This window comes from Mustelus asterias, chromosome 27 (assembly GCF_964213995.1).
Source record: "Mustelus asterias chromosome 27, sMusAst1.hap1.1, whole genome shotgun sequence".
Lineage (NCBI taxonomy): Eukaryota > Metazoa > Chordata > Chondrichthyes > Carcharhiniformes > Triakidae > Mustelus > Mustelus asterias.
The window spans coordinates 5,775,383-5,793,971 of record NC_135827.1 but is presented as its reverse complement, the minus strand read 5'-3'; the positions used below and the strand labels follow the sequence as shown (position 1 = coordinate 5,793,971).

At 46.2% G+C, this 18,589-nt stretch overlaps 1 protein-coding gene across 1 annotated transcript in view; it reads right to left on the bottom strand.

Annotated features, from left to right (window-relative positions):
- The window catches only part of kirrel3a (kirre like nephrin family adhesion molecule 3a), a 316,764-nt gene extending 300,384 nt beyond the window's left edge, over window positions 1-16,380 (bottom strand). Inside the window, exons 1-3 of the mRNA XM_078198922.1 lie at window positions 16,362-16,380; window positions 11,630-11,779; window positions 8,534-8,683 (exon numbers count right to left, since the gene is read on the bottom strand). Of these exons, the coding sequence (XP_078055048.1) occupies window positions 8,534-8,683; window positions 11,630-11,779; window positions 16,362-16,380 (319 nt within the window). The remainder of the gene's footprint in view (window positions 1-8,533; window positions 8,684-11,629; window positions 11,780-16,361) is intronic.
- Window positions 16,381-18,589: the final 2,209 nt, after the last annotated feature.

The following is an 18,589-nucleotide window of genomic DNA, read 5'->3' as shown; positions in this document are numbered from 1 at the left end:
AATCCAGGTTAGACTAAGGCCATTCAGCTCATCATGTGAATGCCAGCTCTTTGAAAGAGCAATTCAACTAGTCCCTTTCCCCTGCTCTTTCCCCGTAGCCCTATAATTTTCCCTGTAACAAGGAGGTTATGCTGAACCGATACAAGACACTAGCTAGCCCTCAGCTGGAACATTGTGTACAGTTCTCTGTGCCACACTGTAGGAAGGATGTGAATGCATTGGAGAGAGTGCATAAGAGGTTTACAGGAATGGTTCCAGGGATGAGAAGCTTCAGTTATGACGATTGATTGGAGAGGTTGGGACTGTTCTTGTTGGAGGGAAGAAAGCTGAGAGGAGATTTGATAGAGATGTTCAAAGTCAACTTTGAGGGATACAAAAGAATGGTCTAGTTTGGACCAGGGAGCGGCGCGGGCTTGGAGGGCCGAAGGGCCTGTTCCTGTGCTGTATTGTCCTTTGTTCATGAGGGAGCTGGACAGAGTAGTTAGGGAGAAACTGTTTCCGCTCGTAAGAGGATCAAGAACGAGAGGGAACAGATTTAAAGTGATTTTTAAAAGAAGCAATTGCGAAGTGAGAAAAAACTTCCTCACACAGCGGGTGGTTTGGGTCTGGAATGCTCTGCTTGGAAGTGTGGTGGAGGTAGGTTCAATCGAGGCATTCAAGAGGCCATTAGATGATTATTTGAATAGAAACAATGTGCAGGGGTACGGGGAAAAGACACTAAGTCATGATCCTCGACTGGAGAGCCAGTGCTGACATGATGGGCCAAATGGCCTCCTTCTGTCCTGTAATATCTCTGCGATTCAACGGTTATCTGGACTCCCCCATGGGCACCATTTCCTCACTGACAGAACTGGACTGCCAGCAAACTGGGGTAAGGGGGCTGTCGGCAATGCATCTTCCTTCGCTTTATCATCAGGGTAAGAGGACAGGCAGCGTTGAACACACTCTCAATGAATCAGGCAGACAATATCGTGGGCACAGAGACCAGACACATTGCTTGAAAGCGAAAAGGAAAAGCAGCCTCATCGAAAGCCAAGAGAGAGAGCCAATCTGGGAGATAGCCAAGTGAGGAGATAGGCAAGCTAATTAAGAGCAAAGAGCCAAGAGAAACAGATTCGCCTATAGAGTGGAGAAGATAATCTCTCAAATTGGAAATATAGGAGGAAGGCTCACGACAAGAAGGCTCATGTTGTGTATTGCAGCTTCCTGGGAAATATGCACCATGTATAAGGAAGGAGAGTATAAAGATCCATAAGAAATTCTTGATAAAACCAATCTAGACTTCACTAGGCTTTGAGTGCTGATTGTAAACTCTAGCTGAAATTGTATCCTGAAAAAGATGCTAACTTCTGCCCCCTTGAATTCCTGTTTTGATTTGATTTGATTTATTATTGTCAGATGTATTAACATACAGTGAAAAGTATTGTTTCTTGCGCGCTATACAGACAAAGCATACTGTACATAGAGAAGGAAAGGAGAGAGTGCAGAATGTAGTGTTACTGTCATAGCTAGGGTGTAGAGAAAGATAAATTTAATGCGAGGTAGGTTCATTCAAAAGTCTGACAGCAGAAGGGAAGAAAGTGTTCTTGAGCCGGTTGGTACGTGACTTCAGATGTTTGTAACTTTTTCCCGATGGAAGAAGGCGGAAGACAGAATGTCCAGGGTGCGTGGGATCTTTAATTATGCTGGCTACTTTTCTGAGGCCGAGGGAAATGTAGACGGAGTCAATGGATGGGAATGTTACCTTCCCCAATGCCCCCGACATGTGAAGCTCCACCTTGAGTGGGAAATAAAGTCTATAAAATTGAACTTTATGACGTTTAAAATCTGAAGAAAATTGGAGCACGACAAGAAGGCTCATGTTGTGTATTGCAGCTTGTCCTGGTTACATCTACAACAATAACACCTAAGAAAGTTTTATGAGAGTCGTCCTGGCATTCTGAGCTGAGAGTGAACTAACACTAGCCCCCCCCGGCACAGATGAGCAATCGAGTAAACCTGAAGTGATCTTTATAAGAATTCACATCAGATCCAAAGCAGCAACATTCACAAATACTCCTATCCAATACTACTAAATAAATTGTGCTGTTGTTTCCCATGAGGATAGTTTCAGGGTTTAACAATAGTTGACTGAAGGTGCTGTTCTTAACCATAAAGAAAGGAAGTCTAAGGCCAGTCACAGAAGAATCAACAATTATAAACCCCTAATTAACACAACTTTAGTTTATTAACAAGTACTTCGCAGTAATAGAAACTTAGAAAATAGAAGCAAGAGTAGGCCATTCGGGTCTTCAAGTCTGTTCTATCATTCATTATGAACAAGGCTGATCATTCAACTGAGTAACCTGTTCCAGCTTCCCCCGCCTGAATACCCTTTGATCACTTTAGCCCCAAGAGCTATACCTAACTCCTTCTCATGTTTTGGCCTCAACAACTTTCTGTGGTAGAGAATACCACAGGCTCACCACTCTCTGGGTGAAGACATTTCTCCTCACCTCATTCGTAAATGGTTTACCCTTTATCCTCAGACTATAACCCTTGGTTCTGGATCCCCTCTCCCTCACCACCACCCCCACTGGGATCATCTTTCCTGCATCCACCCTGTCTAATCCTGTTGGAACTTTATTAACACTGAATTAATACTAAAGTCCAGTCACTGTTACAGAATCATAGTATTCCAAAAGTACAGAAGGAGGCCATTTGGCCCATCAAGACTGCACTGACTCTCTGACAGAGTATCTTATCTAGGATCTCTCCCCTGCCCTTTCCCCGTAACCCTGCACATTTGCACTGGCTAATTTATCTAATCTAAACACCTTGGGAAACCAAGGGGCAATTTAGCATGGCCAGTCCACCTGACTTGCACATTTAAATAGCAACCAACTTGCAGCAATACCCTACTAACTGCAAATAGGATGATTGGCCATTGAACCTGTTTTTGGAGACATTACCTGAGGAAGTAATTCTTTTCAAGTTGCCCTTCAGCGGTTCCTGAGGGACTTGCTAAGCCACCTGACTGGGCATTGGATCAAGGGTGGGCAGAGATGGCTGTCTCCAAAAAAATACCACTGCATCAACAATATTGCTATGACAATAGCAGCTGTCAAGAGTTAAACCCTGTCCCTCTGTGTGGGACGCCCTTGCACACTCCTGGATGGACTGCAGAAAGAAACTGAAGATACCTCTCTCACCTCCAGACCTCAAACTTTCCCTCTCTGTCCTAACACATGAGAGAGGCAAGAGGAGACCCACTGAGCCTGCTCCATCCCAGAGCGGTGCAACTTAACACTTATCAACAGCCCCTCCCATCCCCTGCAATAGCCTCATCATTTTGTGAGAGAGTTAAAAAAAAGAGGGGGATAAAGAAGTCCTCAGGCTACTCAGTGGAATGACCTGCCCTGATCACAGTGACAGGGAGAAAGAAACTCTGGGAACTTCCTTTTTTAATCCCTGAACAAGATCCTGCAAGTTCCGGGAGAGATTGTCCAATCCATCCCTTCCACCACTACAACCTCATCCCGTCTCCCCACCCTGACCCTCATCCCCAGCAATGTCTGCACATTGTTATTTATAGTGAGGAACTCATCCGGTTACCTTCCTCACCTTTCTCTCTGACGTCAACACGATGATGCTCACTGCCGACTGCAACTTGCCCCTTTCCCCAACACAACCCCCACCATCCCAAAGAGTGGGGAGCCTGGAATCCATTACCACAGGAAGTAGTTGCTGCCAAAACATTGAATGTATTCAAGAGGCGGCTGGTTATAGCACTTGGGGCGAATGGGATCAAAGGTTATGGGGAGAAAGCAGGATTAGGCTATTGAGTTGGATGATCAGCCATGATCGTAATGAATATGACCAGGCTCAAAGGGCCGAATGGCCTCCTCCTGCTCCTATCTTCTATGTTTCTATCCCTATTGCCTCCCTGTGTTGAAATCTAGACTCACCTCACTGCCTAAATGTAACTATTCTAATTATTTTAGAAAGCTCAGAAACTCTGCAACTCCTTCAGTGTCCCCCTTTCTGCACTAATCTGTTGTCTTCGATTCCACTCATGCAGATGTTCCAGTCTGATTTACCTTGTGGTGCTTTTCCTCCTTCTTAATCTTGGAAATATCCTGAGTTTTTGTGCTGAAGTTTCTCCATTTTCATTCTTCTCACTTCGAGCCTCAGCTTGAGTTAGAAACCATAGAAACCATAGAAACCCTACAGTACAGAAAGAGGCCATTTGGCCCATCGAGTCTGCACCGACCACAATCCCACCCAGGCCCTACCCCCATATCCCTACATATTTACCCACTAATCCCTCTAGCCTATGCATCTCAGGACACTAAGGGCAATTTTTAGCATGGCCAATCAACCTAACCCGCACATCTTTGGACCGTGGGAGGAAACCGGAGCACACGGAGGAAACCCACGCAGACACGAGGAGAATGTGCAAACTCCACACAGACAGTGACCCAAGCTGGGAATCGAACCCAGGTCCCTGGAGCTGTGAAGCAGCAGTGCTAACCACTGTGCTACCGTGCCGTTAGTTTTGGTGGCGAATGGTGGGGTACAGTTTGTCTGAGTTAGTTAGGGTGGGGGTGCAGGGGTAAAAATACGACCAGTGTTCCTAACCTCTGATCATTATCCACCATGCTGCCCTATCGCAAAGTGCAGGCACCTGGAGGATCATGAGGACTCCCATAGCTGAATTGCCTGATGTCTGGCTAACATGCTTGGGTGAGGTATGTGAGGTGGCCTGTGGAAGCAAACCTAATCACCACCTACAGGAGATAATGAAGGAAAATCATGGGGTAAAACAGATCTGGAATTGAAATCACGAAGGGGAATCGAGGCTGCCTTAATTTCCCTGTCCTCATACTTTTAAACAGCAGAGATCAGGACAGCAATCAATGATACTGGGGGCTAACTGGGTCAGTCCTTCTGCTCTCCAGATTCAGATCAGTTAACGCCACACAGACCAGCTCTGAATCTGGAACATTCCTATTTCCTGGTTCAGAATGACTTTGAATCGCCCAGGGATTATTTTGCCTTGAAAGAAATAATGGGAGGAACTGAGGCATCTGCTGGAAGCTCCGTACCACAGGACAGACAGTCATAGAGATATACAGCACGGAAACAGGCCCTTCGGCCCAACTCGTCCTTGCCAACTCTCAGGCCCCAGTGACACAGGCCTGGATTTTACTGCCCTCCCCACCCCGGGTGCTGGGCTGGGAGGCATGTTGACCGTGAATATCGCGGGGAGTAGGATTCGATCGGTTCCCTGACGCAGTCAGTCTCCCCTTTAGGCCAATGGCGGGACTGGCTGCAGAGAGGCTGTCCCACCCCCGAGGAGGTGGGCCACTAATTTACAAAATTAAAGGCCCAATTAGGAACTGTTTGGCATTTTGTCAAAAGAATTTTGGTGGCGTAGTAGTAATGTCACTGAACTAGAAACCCAGAGGCCCAGGAGAAGGGAGAGGCAGCGCCCACAGACCCAATGACCTCCCCGGACGGGTTTTCCCTCCAATCCTCGGCCCAGTGAACTTTTCTTTCCTTTACTTACCTGTCAATTTGCCGAGATCTCGCGGTATCTTAGCAGTGACCACTTCCCCTGGTGGCGCTGCTGAGGTGGCCCTCTGATTGGGCCACAGACTGCCAATAAGGAGACCGCCGGTGGCACATTTGCCAAGCGGGTCCCGCTGGCAGCATTGGGGGATTCACGGCTCAGCTGGTAAAGTTCAGCCCCGTATCTCATTTCCAGCCCGAACACTGGAATTGAAACAGCGTTCACATCGTGACTGCTGATGGGTTCGTGGCTGGCGCATTTGTTCCGAATGCCACAACGGACTTTCTGGCTGGCAGTATTCTCTCTCTCTCTCTTTGGGTACCATGCTCTGAAATGGCGTTTGCAACCATTGACTTGTGAGATTTTTTTAATTCATTCATTCGTGGGACATGGGCGTCGCTGGCTGGCCAGCATTTATTGGCCATCACTAGCTGCCCTTGAGGAGGTGGTGGTGAGCTGCCTTCTTGAAACGCTGCAGTCCACGTGCTGTGGGTTGACCCACAATGCTGCTGGGGAGGGAATTCCAGGAGTTTGACCCAGCGACTGCGAAGGAACGGCGATATATTTCCCAGTCAGGACAGTGAGTGGCTTGGAAGGGAACTTGCAGGTGGTGGTGTTCCCATGTATCTGCTGTCGTTGTCCTTCTAGATGGAAGTGGTCGTGGGTTTGGAAGGTGCTGTCTAAGGATCTTTGGTGAATTGCTGCAGTGCATCTTGTAGAAAGTACACACTGCTGCTACTGAGCGTCGGTGGTGGAGGGAATGGATGTTTGTGGGTGTGGTGCCAATCAAGCACCACGCCTACACCAAGATTGGTCTATGGTTATGCTTGGCAAAATACTGCAGTAGTTTGTATTGCCAGGAAACTCTCCCAGTCTTGTCGCCACTATTGGGAGGATTTCCAGGGTGAGAACTAACCTGCTTGCCCACGTTATGGATACACTTTCCATGACCATCAAGCTGCTCCAACAGGGACTTGAACTCAGAGCTTCTAGCCCAGAGGTAGGAATGCTAACACTGTAGCTCAAGATGTCCTCCAGCAGAGTTGCAATTCTTTAACTGGCTTCACTGGCACCAAATAGTCCTGACAGTATCACTGCCTCACTACTTGGCTGGACCATTAACGCTGGCGGGGGCTTTCCCATCCCACTGCAGTGAACGGACATTCGACTGCGTGCCAAATCCTCACTGCAGCGGGAGCACGGCGTGAATGGCCGGTAAGATTGCGCCCTTGAGTTTTTTTGCCATTTTCCATGACACAAAATAAAGTTTATTTTAAAGTTAATTTACTATTGTCACAAGTAGGCTTAGATTAACACTGTATTGAAGTTACAGTGAAAATCCTCGACTGAACATCGTTAGTGCCACAATGTTCCCTTAACTAACTGGCGCTCAAATTGCTGTTCCCTGCAGGAACAACTCAAAACAGCTTGTCCTGAGCTCAGGCGTTTAGGTCGAGGGGGTCAAAGCAGTTCACCATTGTGTGGGTTTCACGGAAATCATAAAATACAGGCTTGTCCGCAAAAATAACTTTGAAAGCATCACTCCAAATAAAGTGTGAGTGTCAATGAAATCATTCAGTTTAAAACTTTTCTGTGCTCACTGTGATGTTTATAGCACTTTAGAACCATAGAAAAGATACAGCACAGGAGAGGGCCATTCAGCCCATCCTGTCCATGCTGTCTCAAAGACGCCCACATGCCCTTTCTAATCCCAACTTCCTGCACGTGGCCCGTAGCCCTCTTTATGTGAATGTGTGACAATCGTTGACATTTTTATTGCGGCAATATTTGTGGCACACAGCACAAATCAGTTCGACTGAAAACAAATGCGTACAACTTTTGACCCCCCACCCCCGCCACTCCCCTGAAAGCAACGGCTGGGCGACCAAAATAGGATGGCAACGATCGTGTTGGTGACTTGGCGTTGGCCAGAGCACCGGATTGTCAGTGAGAGCGACCGGTGGCTTTGGTAGGCCTTTTTTTTACAACCAGTTTCCCAAATCTCCCCCAATTTTGCAAAGCTCGGCTGTGCAATTCCAGTCAATTCCGTGGGCGTAGAATGTGCAATCTGAATGGCGGGTCAAGTATCTGCACCACAGGAATAAAGTGTGTCAGCTGCAAACTACTGCTGGTTGCCGACAATCCACAAATAAGGCAGCAATTTATGGAGGTAAGCATAAATATGTATTTCTAAGCAGTGGAGGTGAAATATTAATCTACTCTGTTGTCTATATTGTATGAAGGCGGCCGTGAAATGTATGTGAATTTCACAATTCACGCTGTGGCAGACTGCAGAAAGTCTTCAAATTCTTTCACAATTTAAGTGGGCTTCTACTTAATTTTGTCGAGCACTCAATTTCTGTCAGAAACCACAGAATATAATTGAGGGAGGGCTTTGTAAAATCAGTGTGGTGGACCTCAGTTGTGCCTTTGTCCTATATGGACCACCGTTGTGTGTGTTTGTCATACCTGGACACATCCCCTTCCAGTTTGGTTCCTCCCCTCAGCACCTAGTATAAAGGTGGCTGTCTCCTCCCCCTTGTTCAGTCCAGGTCGGTCAATTGTTGGGATCTGCTCCTGATTCTGTTGTGAATAAAAGCCTACACTTATATTGGCATATCGGTAGTCTTTCGCCTTATTGATAGCGCATCAATCAGTAACAGCCCCGTGTAAGTGCGTGTGTGTAGAGGGCTGTATGTAAGTGTGTGCGTGTGTGTCAACTTTAAATTTGGCTCAAGTAAGTAGAGAATAAAAGAGAAGACTTATGTTTATAAAGTGCCTTATCAGGTTTTTCAGACAGGTCTCAAAGCAACTGAGCAATAAATTGCTTTGAAGTTTGTAACAGTAGGGAACTTGGATCCTGCGCTCCAATTTGGATTCTCAAAACTGCCTTTGAACTCGACAGGCTCCTTACACGCACGCTGCAACAGCACACATTAAATCCATAGGTCAGACACATGCACACAGTACACCACTTACTCAGCACCGTCAGCCGGGCTGGCTGTGACCGGAGGGCCGCGTGGGTTGCTTGACATTCGTACACTGCATCATCTATGAGCTCTGCCTTCTCGATGCGGAGGCTGTATTCACCGGCCGCGTGGTCCCCCACGATGGAGTAACGTGGAAAGCCTGCAGGAGGAGAAACGGCAAGCACTGTGGGAAATGCAGTCTCCATTGTGTACACAGCAAGATCCCACAAACTGGTCAGATAATCTGTTCTTTCTGCGATGCTGATTGAGGCGTTAATCATAGAATAGAATGTCTACAGTGCAGAAAGAGACCATCCAGCCCATTGAGTCCGCACCAACCCTCCAACAGAGCACCCTACCCAGGCCCTAATGGACACACCTTTGGACAGTAAAGGGCAATTTACCATGGCCAATCCACCTAACTTGCACATCGCACTCAGTTGATCTTTCTCTATACCCTAGCTATGACTGTAACACTACATTCTGCACTCTCTCCTTTCCTCATCTATGAATGGTATGCTTTATATAGCGCGCAAGAAACAATGCTTTTCACTCTATACTAATACATGTAACAATAATAAATCAAATCTTTAGAGTGTGGGAGGAAACCGGAGCACCCGGAGGAAACCCACGCAGACGCGGGGAGAATATGCAAATACCACACAGTCACCCAAGCCCAGAATCGAACCTGGGACCCTGGAGCTGTGAGGCAGCAATGCTAACCACTGTGCTATTGTGCCATCCAAATATTGGCCATGACACTAGTAACCTCTTATTTGAGGTAGTGTGTGGGGTCTCTCACATCCATTTGAGTGGGTGGAGCATCGGATAGAGCCTCAGTTAAATGTCTCAATCAAAAGATGACACCTCTAGCAATGCGGCACTCGCTCAGTACTGCACTGGAGTGTTAGCGATGATTTTTGTGTTCAAACCCTGGGGTGGAAGTTGACCCCAGAACTCTTGATTCAGAGATGCAACCAACTGAGTTAAAGCTGACACTAAAGGCAGCGATTCCTGCTTTTCAAAAGTTTATTTATTAGTCACAAGTAACACTAACATTACATTAACACTGCAATGAAGTTTTACTGTGAAATTCCCCGAGTTGCCATAGTCCGGCGCCTGTTCAGGTCAACGCACCTCACTAGCACGTCTTTCAGAAGGTGGAAGGAAACCTACGCAGACACAGAGAGAACGTGCAAACTCCACACAAACAGTGACCCAAGCTGGGAATCAAACCCGGGTCCCTGGCGTTGTGAAGCAGCAGTGCTAACCACTGTGCCACCGTGCCACCCCACCTCTTGGTACCACTCGTATTGTTTCAGCTCATCATTGAAGAATTCTTATTGACAGTATTCAGTCCTGCAGGGTTATAATAGCAGGTAGAATCTGCAAAGTGCTCGAAACACTAATTAATGTGTTGTTTTAATAGGAACAATTACTAAGTCATCGATTATTGTGCACATCAGACAATGTTTGCTTATTAAACAGGTTCACATAGCTGGAGGATTTGTTTAGAATTATATTGCTGTGCGACTGCCAAGTACCCTTAGCCAAGGCTCGTACTGATGAGTTAGCCTATTGTGGAGTCGTTCTAGTTTGATTTGTAAACACTGGCCTTATTGGCTGGAGGAATTGCAGACCCTCCCTCAGCACCACATACAATGACCCCTCTCCAAGGGTTCATTAAGCGGACCCCCCCCCAACCCAACAAGAACCTCCAACCCCCAACCAAACCCCATGATATTTTCCTGAAGTCTCCAGAATTGAGATTAATCTCCCAAGCACTGTTGTAAGCAAACTTGGAGAGAAAAATCATAGGGCATTAAAAACATGACATTTTCCCCAATTTCCTTCAATGTTTATTTATTAATTATGACATTTTGGAGGTGGCGTGAAGGTTGTTTGATTTGGGGGAATGAAAAATTACCCAATCAGGTAACAGCGACTCTCTTTCATTTTTTTTTCATTCATGGGATATGGGCGTCGCTGGCTGGGCCAGCATTTATTGCCCATCCCTAGTTGCCCTTGGAGGGCAGTTGAGAGCCAGCCACATTGCTGTGGCTCTGGAGTCACATATACATATAGGCCAGACCAGGTAAAGATGGCAGATTTCCTTCCCTAAAGGACATTAGTGAACCAGATAGGTTTTCCAACAATCAACAATGGTTTCATGGTCATCAGTAGATTCTTAATTCCAGATATCTTTTATTGAATTCAAATTCTGCCAGCTGCCGTGGTGGGATTCGAATCCGGGTCCCCAGGACATTAGCTGAGTTTCTGGATTAATAGTCTAGCGATAATACCAAATGGTGTGTGAAGTGGTGTTCTGTCAGGTGTAAAGGTAAAGTCACCATAGTCCCAGATGACCATTGGCAACTCTGCTCTTTGAGCGGGATTTAATCTGAAAATCACCAAACCTCAGGTGAGGGGCAAGGTTGAGAAGATGGACTAGAATCATAGAAATCATAGAAACCCTACAGTACAGAAAGAGGCCATTCGGCCCATCGAGTCTGCACCGACCACAATCCCACCCAGGCCCTACCCCCATATCCTACATATTTTACCCGCTAATCCCTCTAATCTACGCATCCCAGGATACTAAGGGGCAATTTTTTTAGCATGGCCAATCAACCTAACCCGCACATCTTTGGACTAGATTCAGAGATGCAACCAACTGAGTTATAGCTGACTATAATGAATAACCTCAGCTGGCACAGGAATTGAACCCACGCTGTGGACATCGCTCCGCATCACTAACCAGCTGTCCAGCCAACTGAGCTAACCAACCCTCCTGTCAGGATGGGCATGACAAGAGGAGGTAATGAAACCTTCAGGAATACAACCAAACATCACTGCCAGCCCTATCTCCCCATCCCTCCCGGTTTTAGCTAGTCGCCTCATGGAGATCCCAAACACACTCCACATCTGTTTACCATTCAACGCTTGCCAACAGCCCACAACAGCTCATCCACTCAGCTGAACTGCCTGGGCCAATTCCTGGATGTGATTAACCAGTTGAAGTTGGATTGTATCTTTCAATGGTTAGCACATCACTGTAAACTGGAGGTGCACTGCCTGACGCCAATCCACCATGTGAGCCTCTTACCTGGCAGCTGCTTCTCGACCCCCAGTCCCAGGCCGTCCTTTGTCCACAGAACAATCCCATGATAGCCTGCGACAGCACATGACAGTGTGACCGGGTGACCTGCTACCACCACTCTGTCCTCAGGCTGGAGGGTGAACGAGGAAGCATGGCCTGATGGAAAGAACAGATTAAAACATGGTTTAAAACTAAAAATTGTGACAAATTCTCTCTGTGTTTCAGAACTTAAGTCAATCCCTTTCCTCGCACTCTTACATAATACAAACCCACATAAGCATACACCTACAAACACAGAGTTATGGAGCCAGTCTGGCAAAGGCCATTCAGACCATCGAGCCCATGCCAGCTCTCCACAGAGCTATCCAGTCAGGTCAATTTCACCTGCTTTATCCCTGTTGCTCTCCAAGTTTATTTCCCTCAAGTGCTCATCCAATTTCCTTTTGAAATCATTGCACGTCTCCATTTACCTGAACCTCGTGGGCAGTGAGATCCAGATCATAACCACTCGCTGCGTAAGAAAAGTATTTCCTCATCCCTCCCCCCTGCATCTCTTGCCTGAATCCTTGAATTTACAGCAAGCCGGAAATCCCAGGGTGACTGGGGGGAATCCTGGCCAGAGCATTAGCATTGGCTACTGATCAGACACATTCTGGGAAATTTTACCACATGGCCTCTCACCTCTAACCTTCACACCTCCACACCCATCCCATTGGTTGTCCCACATGTCAATCCAAGTGCTGCGCCACCCTCCTAGTTTAATTTGAAGGTTGGCGCACTCCTCCTTACCAGATACCCATGTTCACATGACTTTATGAGCAATCGACAAAGGTTTGCAATGCAAAGGAAACAATACCACTATGACTTTCCGCTATGGGTCGTTCTCAGCAGTGCTCTGGTGATTAATCTTCAATTCCTGGAGAGCCCTGGATAATCGTGGAGGGTTGCCAATCCTCGGCTGTAAATATGTCTGGCCATGAGTGTTAGCAGTCTCATTGGACGACCAATAATCAAGTTGCATGAGTTTTGCCTCAGATGCACTATTGCCTGTCTTGGTAGAATGGATCCAGTGGGGATTCAAAGACTCCTCTCACCATCTAAATCTGGAATTGTTTACTGCAATATTACACAGAGGGGCTGCTGAAGGTGGCAAAGCCTCCAGGAATCCATCCAAGCAGACTCTTCAACCCTGCCTCCTCCTCATTATCAGCACAGGTTGTAGTCAGTGCCCTCACAGGAATATGGATGAGGAGGGCAGTCGCTAACTGTGGCTCTCCATGATTAGGAAGGCTCTGATTTCAATTATGGATCCCATTCCAAATCCAGACCCAGATTAATGGAAACCTACCTCTTGTCTGTTGATGGCAAAGGATCTTTGTGTAGATACATGAGCGACTATTGCAGTTTTACCAAACCTATTTACACAGCAACACACATACTTGACATTGCACAGGACATACAGCACAGGACCAGGATAATCATCCCAATTGATCCATGCTCTATCGGAACCTCCTCCTCCACTCCTTGATATTATCATATTTTATTCCAGAACTATTCCATCTGATCAACAATTCAACATTCTAAATGCTCGCAGAGTGAAGAGGTTTCTCCTGAATCTCTTGGTGCAGTTATTAACAGTTATCTCAATTAATATTTCTCTTTCTTTATTTCTGAATATTCTTTATGAATGGGGTCTGGGCAGTTATGCTCTGTGCTAGTGGGATAGAAAGCGAAGTAGAAAGTTATTCCTAATTTGGCATGATTTGGCATTGAAATCTCCGTTCACATTGGTGGGACAGAAAATCCTGCTGGAATGATGGGCTGGAAAATTCTGGCAATGCTATCGGGACCTTGCCAATCAGGCCCTTGATATTCATGACAGATTTGTATCTTATCCTCATCTTCCCAAGACTGGAAATTCCTGCCCGAGGTCGATGGACCATCAAACTTTTCACCGCGCTTGTGACAATGCCCGGAAAAGGTACCCCTCAGCTCCATAACCTCGGATACATTGAATACCATTGAACATCTGTTGACCACAAGCCTCAACAGCTTTATTTGGGACAGAGTTCCGGATTACCACTGTCCTTTGTGCGAAGAAGTGCTTCATGGGCACCCCATCCCTCAGTCACTCTGAGCTTGGCTGATTTTATGACTTGGTCAAAACGAACCGCAAATGAGCGATTTGCCTTTTAATTCCTGATGCTGACTTTGATTTTGACACGGATGCTAATGCATTGTTGGTGGGTATCAGCGAGGTTGACATGTGCGTACTGCCATGAAGCCTGAGCTGTCTGGCACCCAGAGCTCTTGTGTAAACTTTAGCTTCTGTAGATCACATTCTGGGAAAGCTGAACTTTGATCCACGCTCTTGAAACAAAGCTCCACCACCCTCCTACCCACCTTACATTATCCCCAATTTAATTATAAATTAAAATTGAAACTTTGAGCTCATCAATCTTGAGCTAGAGATGGGATCCAGTTAACCTTTGCTCCTTAGTCTCTTCTGTGACTAACATTAATGCTGATTCTGAGCTTATTGGAGTGAGGATGCAGAGTTTTAGGGTCCTGGACCAGAATCTCAAATTACATTAGGAAGTCAGACTAGACCCCAACAATGTTTCTATTTTGCAATAAAATGTGAGGATAGGATGCTTCACTCCAGGAGTCATTCCATTGGCAAATTAGGCGTTGTTTATCGTAAACCATACTTTTATTTAATAACAGAGTTTTAGTATAATGCTAACAAAGGAAACAGTTTAACCATTAACAGTTGGACAAGGTTTTAAAAATGAAAGGAAGCAACTTTAATTTCTAACTTATCACTGTTTCAGTTCCAAACAAGCAATATTCTTCTTACAGGCTTAAAAAAATCATTTTAAATTCAATTAGCAACAATAAATATACTTATTATAAGTGTTGTTCACAGTCTAGAAGCTTTCAGGGAGGCCTTTATTTTCAGATCAACTTGCTCTCTCTTTTAAAAAGCCCCAGCCAGAAGTCAAAAGCTGTTTTCTCTCCCACATACCTAGCTCCTCCCATTAACCACATCATCACATGAACCTGCCTACCTAAACCGACAATCCGTTTCTTTATTCAAAACCCCAGAGGATCTTTTCTTTTTGTAAACAAAAGTCCATTAGCTCTTTCGTAGTAAACCCTACATGGCTAGAAGAAGCAATAATTCTGCTCTTGGAGCATCTGAACTATGTGTTTTCCAGACACACCGGCTGCCTGCAGAATAGAGCTGAATCTGTAAACAGTCACCTTAAACAATAGCAATAGCACACTATCATCACAAGAGTAAGGTGTAGATACAATGACCACAGTCTTCCACAAATTGATGGCGGCACGGTGGCACAGTGTTAGCACTGCTGTCTCACAGCACCAGGGACCCGGGTTCAATTCCCGGCTTGTGGAGTTTGCATGTTCTCCCTGTGTCTGTATGGGTTTCCTTCGGGTGCTCCGGTTTCCTCCCACAGTCCAAAGATGTGCAGGTGAGGTGCATTGACCGTGCTAAATTCTCCCTCAGCGTACCTGAACAGGCGCCAGAGTGTGGCAACTCAGGGATTTTCACAGAAACCTCATTGCAGTGTTAATGTAAGCCCACTTGTGACTAACAAATAAACTTTAAGTTTAAGCTATTATTGTGCCCCGCTATCAGCTCTACATGGAAAGTTTATGTATCATATTCATGGAAATGAAATCTTTGAGGATGTTACGACCATGGAACCATATCGCACAGAAGGATGTTATTCAACCCATTGTGCCTTTGCTGCCTCTTTGAAAGAACTATTCAAATATTTTCTCTTTTCATCTTTTTCTCCATTTTTTTTTTCTTTTTCAACCAGGAATTCAATTCACTTCTGAAAACTGAGATTGAATCTGTGTCCACAATCATTTCAGGATGTCTGTTCCAAACTGTAACAGCTCAATATGTAAAACAAAACCCTTCTCATTCCACGCCTGGCATTTTAGCCAGTTATCTTAAACCTGTGTCCTCAGGTTAACTGACTCTCCTATCCAGTCTGTCATCTCGCTTCATAGTTTTGAACAGTTACATTACAATATGTTCCAATACTCCATTTGAGTTGTAGCCACCTTTTTCCAACCATTTAACATAACCTCCTTGCCTCTGCGTGCTCTCCCTCTGTTTTTTTTAATGGGATATAGCTGTCACAGGCAAAGCTAAACTTTGTTGCCCATTCCTAATTGCCCTTGAACCGAATGGCTTACTAGGCCAATTCAGAGAGCAGTTGAGACAATGTGGATCTGGAGTCATATGTAGGTCAGACTGGGTAAGGACAGCCGATTTCTTTCCCGAAAGGACACTGGTAAACCAGGTGGGTTTTTAACAACAATCAATAATAGCTGTCAAAGTCACCGCGACAGGGACGAGCTTTCAAATGAAGATTTTATTAATTTAATTTCAATTCCACCAGTGGCCATGTTGGGATTTGAACCCATGTTCCCAAAGCATCAGTCTGGGCCTCTGGATTACTAGTCCAGTCATATTAGCATGACACCACCGTCTTCTGGAAGCTTTCTTAACAACTTGCTCGTCAACTTGCTCTGCCGCCATCAAGGGTTTATGGATACATATCTCCCGGTCTCTCTGTTTCTGCGTCCCCTTCAAAATTCTCGTTTTGTTATTTCCAAAATGCACCAGAAAATACTTCTCTGTACTAAACTGTGTTAACCGTGTGTCTGCCCCTTCTGTCTGTCTCCCCTCTTTTACCGTTCTCCACGTTTACCATGTTTTCAAGCACCATGCCATCTGCAAAGTTGAAATGATGTACCCAGGTCCAGGTCACGAGTGTTTATGAGAAAGAGCAGTGGTCCTGAGACCATTCATTGCAGTGTTAATGTAAGCCCACCTGTGACTATCAAATAAACTTTAAGTTAGTGGAACCATTATTGTGCCCTGCTATCAGCTCGACATGGAAAGTTTATGTATCATATTCATAGAAATGAAATCTTTGAGGATGTTGCGACCATGGAACCATATTGCACAGAAGGATGTTATTCAATCCATTGTACCTTTGCTGCCTCTTTGAAAGAACTATTCAAATATTTTCTCTTTTCATCTTTTTCTCCATTTTTTTTTCTTTTTCAGCCAGGAATTCAATTCACTTCTGAAAACTGAGATTGAATCTGTGTCCACAATCATTTCAGGATGTCTGTTCCAACTGTAACAACTCAATATGTAAAACAAACCTCTTCTCATTCCACGCCTGGGACGGGGTTTGGGGGGCGGGGGGCAGGGGGGTCGGTGGCGGGAGCAGTGGTCCTGAGACCAACCCCTGGGGCAGGGTGGGGGGGAGCAGTGGTCCTGAGACCAGCCCCTGGAGCGGGGTGGGGGGTGGAGCAGTGGTCCTGAGACCAGCCCCTGGGGCAGGGTGAGAGGGGGTAGGGAGCAGTGGTCCTGAGACCAGCCCCTGGGGCGGGGTGGGGGGGTGGTGGGGGAAGCAGTGGCCCTGAGACCAGCCCCTGGGGCGGGGTGGTGGGGGGAGCAGTGGTCCTGAGACCAGCCCCTGGGGCGGGGTGGGGGGGGTTGGGGAGCAGTGGTCCTGAGACCAGCTCCTGAGGCGGGGTGGGGGGGGAGCAGTGATTCTGAGACCAACCCCTGGGGCGGGGCGGGGGGGGGGGGGGGGGGGGGGAGGCAGCAGCGGGTGCAGAAGTGGAATAGACAAATCCAGAAGACTCCCTTAAGGCAAATGCAAGAACGCACCAGGGTCACAAGTTCATTCTAGTTAAAGAAAATCTCAAAGATTTCTCCTTCACATGAAGAGTGACTAAGGAGAGAAATAAGTTCCCAGATAGAGCAGTGTGAGTGAACACCGTGGAATTGTTTACGAAATAATTGAAAGATTATTTCGTAAATAATGGCGGTGGTTAACAATGGGGCGCAAAGGACCATAATCATCTTTTGATTGGCTTGTGATGAAAATCCATTATCAGCGCTTTATGTAAGCGGAGGTGGGAAAGTTATTGGTTTCACTCCATTAATACAGCTTCTAATTAAAATGACCCAGAATGATCCTGGAAGAGAGGCTTGTCTTATATTGCACCTTTCACAACCTTAGGACATCCAACACTGCCTTATAGGCAATAAAGTACTCTTTGAAGTGTAGTTATCATTGAGGGAAACACAGCAGCCATTTTGCACACAATAATCTCCCATAAACAGCTTGCGATAATGATCACTAATGGGATTTGTTGAGAGATCAATATGTAAGAACCGTAGAACTAGGAGCAGGAGTGGGCCATTCAGCCCCTCGAGCCTGCTCTGCCATTCTATACGACCATGGCTGATCTCACCTCGGCCTCATCTCCACTTTCCTGCCCGTTCCCCCGAGCCCTTCAACCCATTACTGAATAAAAATCTATCTCCTCCTGAAATTTATTCAAACCCCCGAATTTTCCCGTCCCGCCTGCCACAGGAATCTTAGGGGACAGGACATGGACTATGCAGAGGTCCATCGACCTCGGGCAGAATTTTCCAGTCCAGGAGCGTGTGTGGCTGGAAAATCTCACCCAAAGTCTCACTGCACTTTGGTGTAGGTGAATTCTGAACACTGGTAGTGAACACCCCACCCCATTCTTCTTCGAACTGTCACACAGGATCTCCAGCCGAGAAGGCAGTTGAATGTTGCATCTGAATGACAACATCTTGTGGGTACTGCTGAACCCCCAGGAATGAAAATTAAACTCGCAATCTACTGATTCAGAAGTGACAGAGAGCTACACACTTAGCCAAGGCTCACAACCAATCAGACAGGGGTCTCCCAGGTTCAATTCCCCGAGCCGTTGGTTTGGTGATCCCAATCATTACAGCAACATCACTGATTGAATAGTTCCTAGGACAGTGAGGGGTTTCCCGTTCTGCTTCACTGCCCCATAAACCCTGCTGCAAAAAAACGTCGGCTGAGGACAAAGTTGTGATGCCACACATGATTGAATAAC